Below are 6240 nucleotides of genomic sequence, written 5' to 3' on the forward strand. Positions count from 1 at the left end.
AAGCATCCTCTGTCCCCACCAGCTCCTGGAGCTACATGCGGAGTGAGCGCTAATCCTTCCCAAGCAACATCAGGCATTTACTGGCACCTGATGGCCTCTTCCAATATTGACATGAGATTCATTGTGTGTTTTATTCCACGTTACCGCATCTTTGGAAAAAAAATGCCTCCATTAAGGAGAGAGGCCCTTTTATTGCTGTCATTAGGGGTTACTTAATCGCTAATACTGTTACAGCACAGTGCAGGTTACCATGGAGGCTTCGCATATGGCCAGGCCAGCTTGAACTTACTCTGTAGTGCAGTAGTCATGGTTACAGTATGAATCAATTTTGTTGTGAGCTTTGTGTCAGACAGCTTTATCGCTAAGATCGGTAATACCGAATTCCTGAAGTGAGGTTTCAGTTAATTCTAACTAATCAGAGATCATCAAAAACAACTTATGACTTTGAATAGTACTTGGCTCATTCTGATGAAATTCTCAAAACATTCTTCCTAGGTGACAGTGAGGAGAATTTGACGTGGAGAGAATACTAGACACAGTGGCAGAAAATCAAAAGGGTCTTTGAGAGGTAGTGGGTAGGGGCAGTGGAAGGATTCTTCACAACACAAGAGGTTCTAAAGCCTAGATTAACAAGCCACTGAGGTGAATGGATTAACCCTACAAAGCCATGTAATCCTAACAGGATTTGATAAGAGTTTGATTATTGATATTTTATGAAATCTGATTGGTGCAGGATTTCTCGTTTCCTGCCTCTTCCTCATCGTCTGTGTTTCTATAATGTCTCCTGCGAACATGAGGTTTTTATTTACTCTCTCCACTTTGCCGGATGTGGTGCGACGTAAATGTCACGTCGAGTTGTCGTGTCGTTCTGAACATTTACTGCAGTGTAAACCCCGCTGTTTTCTGGGCGTCCGTTTCCTCCGCAGGGCACTATGATGCCCTGGAGCCCCAGACAGCATTCGAGTTCATCCGAGAGCCATCGGTGGGCCAGATCGCCCTGGCATTCCTGCAAGCCTCTTTCGCCTTCAGTGGCTGGAACTTCCTCAACTACGTCACGGAGGAGGTGGTGGAGCCACGGAAGTAGGTGGTGTCTCCCCGGTCCCACACCTCCCTTTCACCCAAACAACAGGCCCCACTCACTAGGGGACTCTTGAAGCTTATCATTGTGGTGCTGAGAACCTGTGATTCATCTGTACCCCTGTGTTTGTGTGTACATATATGTAGTGTGTACAAACATGTTGGTATGCAAGCTAAAATTCTGTGTGTGTGTGTTTGTGTGTGTGTGTGTTTGTGTGTAGGAATCTGCCACGTGCCATCTACATTTCTATTCCTCTGGTTACACTGGTGTACACACTGACCAATATCGCCTACTTCTCCTCCATGACCCCCGAAGAGCTGCTCGCGTCCAATGCCGTTGCCGTGGTGAGTGACACTAACAGAGTTGGCCCACTCTGGTTCCATTCTTTGGCTATCATGATGTAACAGCCATCTAACCGTGCCGTGTGTGCTGTGTTTGGCAGACTTTTGGGGAGAAGCTACTGGGGATGTTCTCCTGGGTGATGCCCATCTCCGTGGCTCTGTCCACGTTTGGAGGGATCAACGGCTACCTGTTCACGTCCTCCAGGTGAAAATAACCCACAAACCCCTGATAATTCTCAGAAGGCCGACTGTATTGGTGCTGTCCTGTTGGATCGCTGAGGGTCTTCCTCTGCCACTCAGGTTGTGCTTCTCAGGAGCCAGAGAGGGCCACCTGCCCTACCTGCTGGCCATGATCCATCTAAAGAACTGCACGCCCATCCCGGCCCTCCTAGTCTGTGTAAGACACGTCTCACACACCTGGGTGGAACCTTCATCTCCTTTGCAGCTTTAGGCCTACTTGATCAAAACACACATGCCTACACAGTCAAAACACACACACACACACCTTTCTATATAGTAAAAACAAACACGAGAGGCTCAAATACACAACAGTTTTATGCAAGCTGTGTAAATGATTAATTTATATCCCTCTTATCTCTCTCTCTCTCTCTCTCTCTCTCTCTCTCTCTCTCTCTCTCTCTCTCTCTCTCTCTCTCTCTCTCTCTCTCTCCCCATCTCTCTCTCTCAGTGTACTGCAACCATAGTGATCCTTTGTATTGGTGAGACCCACAACCTGATCAACTATGTGTCTTTTATAAACTTCCTGTCATATGGTGTCACCATCGCCGGACTGCTGTACTATCGTTGGAAAAAACCAAAACTCGTCAGACCAATTAAGGTGAAAGAAAGTGAAAGAAACCTCTTTGGACAATACAAAATGGTTCATGGAAAAAATATCCATGTATAGCCCAAACTCAAGAGTTAAGAAGTGCTGGATTATTTATGTATTTACCTATATGTATTAAAATATTACAAAAATAATTGATTAATTTATTTCTAAAAATGACGGGTATCTCATTGTATGGTAAGAATGCTATGGCATGTGATGAGTGATGAGTTTAAAGGATATGAGGTGTGTTTCTGGGATGTGTGAACCTTCCCTGTGGGGAGTTTCAGCATTAGTTTGCTAATCCACATTTTATGAGTTGGGAGATTTGCTTCCTTATTCCAGTATTCTTTTCAAGCCAGCAAGGTTCACAGTGGTGAGCTGACACTTAAAGACTTCATTTGTGTCCTGCTGTGTTCATTGGAGTACTGTAGTTTTGTTCTAACTTCCAGTAATGTGGGAAAGTGCCTGCAAATGGCTGCATTAATAAAAAGTCTCTCTCTCTCTCTTTCTCTCTCTGTATCTCTCTTTCTCTCTCTATCTCTCTCTCTTCCTCCCTCCCTCTGTGTAGGTGAATTTACTGGTCCCCATCAGCTACCTGGTGTTTTGGGCTGTCTTGCTGGGCTTCAGCCTGTACTCGGAGCCCGTGGTGTGTGGAATGGGCCTGGTCATCATGCTCACCGGCGTTCCCATCTACTTCATCGGAGTGCAGTGGGAGAACAAGCCACGGTGGATCTACATGGCAGTGGGTGAGGGAGGCGTCTTCAGCCCAGCTCCCACACTGCCCATAAGGCGTGGCTCTGCAGGCTGGCTCGGAGCCAGGCCATGCGTGTCCAGTCAGGGTCAGGCTCCAGTGGGATTTCAGTCAACTGTGCTTTAAGGAGGGACGGAGTGAGCAGCAGGCATCACTCTGTTCATCGTGGGGAGAATGTGCTTATTAAGTTGAGAATCATGCAGATTAAGTGACTGAGATTGCACACACCCTGATATTAAATGACCAGTAGCTTGAAAAGTTTCTGTTTTCTTCATCCATGTTTGGGTGTAAGAGTCATTGTGTGTGTGTGTGTGTGTGTGTGTGTGTGTGTGTGTGTTTCAGAGCGTGTGACATATCTGGGGCAGAAGCTATGCTACGTCGTGTTTCCTCAGGACGACCCCTCTGAGACGGAGCCTCTTACGGAGAAAACGGAGAAGTCGGAGCTCTGAGCATTCCGAACATTCCAGGGAAACAAATCCCCCACTTCACGATTCCGACAAACATGAGCGAGCGCCAGAAGACGCCGTATCTTAAGTTCCGTTAAGTGTTTTTTTTGTTTTGTTTGTTTGTTCTCCCCCAGTATGGAGCACGCTTCCTCCATGGTGCTTTAGGTGCCTGATTTTACGCACTAGACACGAACGCCTGACAGAGCAAGTCTGACTTGTCTTCTGTCCTTCCATCGTCCCGCCATTTCTCGTGCAAACCCTCCGTGATTCAGAAGGATCCAGTTCCCTCTGCCCTGCCCTCACTCCTGCCAAGAGGCCACTCCCTTTAGGATATACTGTGCATGTACCTCCCCTTGCAGTGCAGTGTGTGTGTGTGTGTGCGTATGTGTGTGTGTGGTGTAGGAGACGTAGCTCTGCGATACTCAGTCCCAATGTAGTGTAAGCGCATCAGTGGCATAACATGGTGTTTGTTTGTAATAGGTCTATAAGTCTAGTCTATAAATAGGGATTGTTAGCTCTGTATCAGGTGTCCTTAAAGCATCCTGTCTGTTCCGTTAACATGATGTAGATATTTCATCATGATACACAGGAGCAACCATGTATAGTTGCTTTTGCAGGGTAAGTGTTGGTTGTGCCCAAAGTGCAAAAGTGAGCGGTTTCTAATAACAGTAAAGTCTTATCTTTATAAAAATAACTCTTATCCATACCAAGTGGAAGAGGGTATAAGCACGCAAAGTGAAGCAAAATACATTAGTTAGGCCTTCAAGATGACTATTACTGTTAATGAACACGTTAACAACTCCTGCAAATGAGTTTTTTAGTGTCATGTCGTCCATAAGATACATGCTACTCCTGCTTTTGCGTTATTACAAGATGTTTTATAATTGAATAACTTTTATTTTGAGGTATGTATTTTTACATTTCAGTATCTTCCAACAAAATGGTTCTTAAGAGCACATTGACATTTTTGTTTTTGTCCAGTCATCAAGTGTAGTCTGAACAGGAGCTGCTGTGTTGTGGTATTTACGATTCGTAAATGTAGGAATTCTGTTGTGAAACACAGAAGCAAAAAGGGTTTTTAGTTTTGAATTAAGGACACCTGATGTGTGGGTATGTAACTGGTGGGTGAAGCTCAACTAACCAGGCCTTTAAAATCTACACATCCAGTTGTGTGCTTCTCAGAGAAAGTGCACTTGTGCAAAGCACAAATAATCGCATAGTCACTTTAACATGATGTTGTAGTTTAGTGAACAAAGCCCAGTGAACGACGCATCATTACGGATCTATGCAACCAGATGTTTTAGACATTTTTGTACATTTTATTAATGCTGTCGTCCTGGCGACGTGCCTTCACCTCAGGCACTGCTCCTTCCACTCAAAGTGCCGGAGGAAGACCGCGGCGTTCCCGTCGCTGCCGTCCTGAACCAGGCCCAACCCGGCTGAGTGCCTAGTGAAGGTGGCTGGCTCTTAAAGAGACTTGTATGGAAGTATACTTTAACAAACCCAGAATAGCCCTTATACCCACTAATGCACTTAAATAACCAGTGTGTGCTCTTATGATGGCTGGTTGGCCATGCTGTGGAATGTGTACGGGGACTAAAAAGTGACTCACTCCGTTATTATAGACTGCAGCAGTGTTGTCAAGTATGGGTCCCCACGTCACTTTAGATCCCTCCTGCAGTTTACGTCATGACTGGACACAATTAATCTAAAGCTTTTACAACCACTGCATCCTATAACCAGCTGAAGCTGAATTATTGTTCACATCTCACTGCCCAGACTGTGTGAATCTGGTGTACTTTTTTAAAAGAGATAATTTAATGGGGGTATCTGTAGTTGCTTGCCCCCTGCTGTTCAGACCTGCACATGACATGAAAAGACCAGGCCACACCGTTCTCTCTCTCTCTCTCTCTCTCTCTCTCTCTCTCTCTCTCTCTCTCTCTCTCTCTCTCTCTCTCTCTCTCTCTCTCTCTCTGTCTCTCTGTCTGTCTGTCTGTCTGTCTCTCTCTCTCTGTCTCTCTCTCTCTCTGTCTCTCTCTCTCTCTCTCTCTCTCTCTCTCTCTCTCTCTCTCTCTCTCTGGCTGAAGGCCAGCAAGGCCTCAGTCTGTGATTAGGAGTCCCACTATAATACACCCAGCAGCTTAGCAGCACTTAACTGCATTGTTGAAATTCACACAACAATGCAGACTTAAGATGTGTAAATACTGTTTAAAGTAACACCATTCCTGAGGCAAACTGAGTGTTCAGACATTCAGAATATTTGCTATGAATATGCATATTTTTTGTCTTTTTTTGTAAAAGATGTACAGGATGCCTATGCATAACAATAAAACACATTAAACTTACTTCTGAATAGAATCTAGGACTGCTAAGTACATGTGTGCATGTACTTTTGAAAATAAGACTCCATGTAAACATTGATGTTTGACTCCCCACAGAGGAGCAATTTGTATGCTGCCTTGCTTCTCCGGGTCAGACCAAACTGGCTGGCTCGCAAATGTACAGATGAAACACAACAAAACTGTTATTGTAATGTTCAAGCTGCAAAACAGCAAAATAACCTGTATAACTCAGGATGTCCTGCCTTCACCATGAACCTATTCTGCCATCTACTGGCTGTTTTTATTCATTACACCCTGTAGCCAAAAGGCTATATTGCTTCCAGTGATTATTGTTTTTATCTGTTAAGTAGTCATTGGATGACATTCAACGATCAGTAGGTTACTGGATGTGAATACAAAAACTCACATATGGAGCAGCTTATACTGTGCTGTCTTGGTCCTGACATAATAAAA

General features: G+C 44.8%; 1 protein-coding gene across 1 annotated transcript in view; it reads left to right on the top strand.

Moving 5' to 3' along the window:
- Positions 1-5790, top strand: part of slc7a10a (solute carrier family 7 member 10a) — a 20471-nt gene extending 14681 nt beyond the window's left edge. Inside the window, exons 5-11 of the mRNA XM_076999152.1 lie at positions 927-1080; positions 1299-1422; positions 1521-1624; positions 1720-1816; positions 2108-2257; positions 2817-2994; positions 3342-5790. Of these exons, the coding sequence (XP_076855267.1) occupies positions 927-1080; positions 1299-1422; positions 1521-1624; positions 1720-1816; positions 2108-2257; positions 2817-2994; positions 3342-3448 (914 nt within the window). The 3' untranslated portion in view covers positions 3449-5790. The remainder of the gene's footprint in view (positions 1-926; positions 1081-1298; positions 1423-1520; positions 1625-1719; positions 1817-2107; positions 2258-2816; positions 2995-3341) is intronic.
- The last annotated feature ends 450 nt before the right edge of the window (positions 5791-6240 follow it).

The sequence above is a fragment of the Brachyhypopomus gauderio genome, chromosome 1, assembly GCF_052324685.1.
Source record: "Brachyhypopomus gauderio isolate BG-103 chromosome 1, BGAUD_0.2, whole genome shotgun sequence".
Classification (NCBI taxonomy): Eukaryota; Metazoa; Chordata; class Actinopteri; order Gymnotiformes; family Hypopomidae; genus Brachyhypopomus; species Brachyhypopomus gauderio.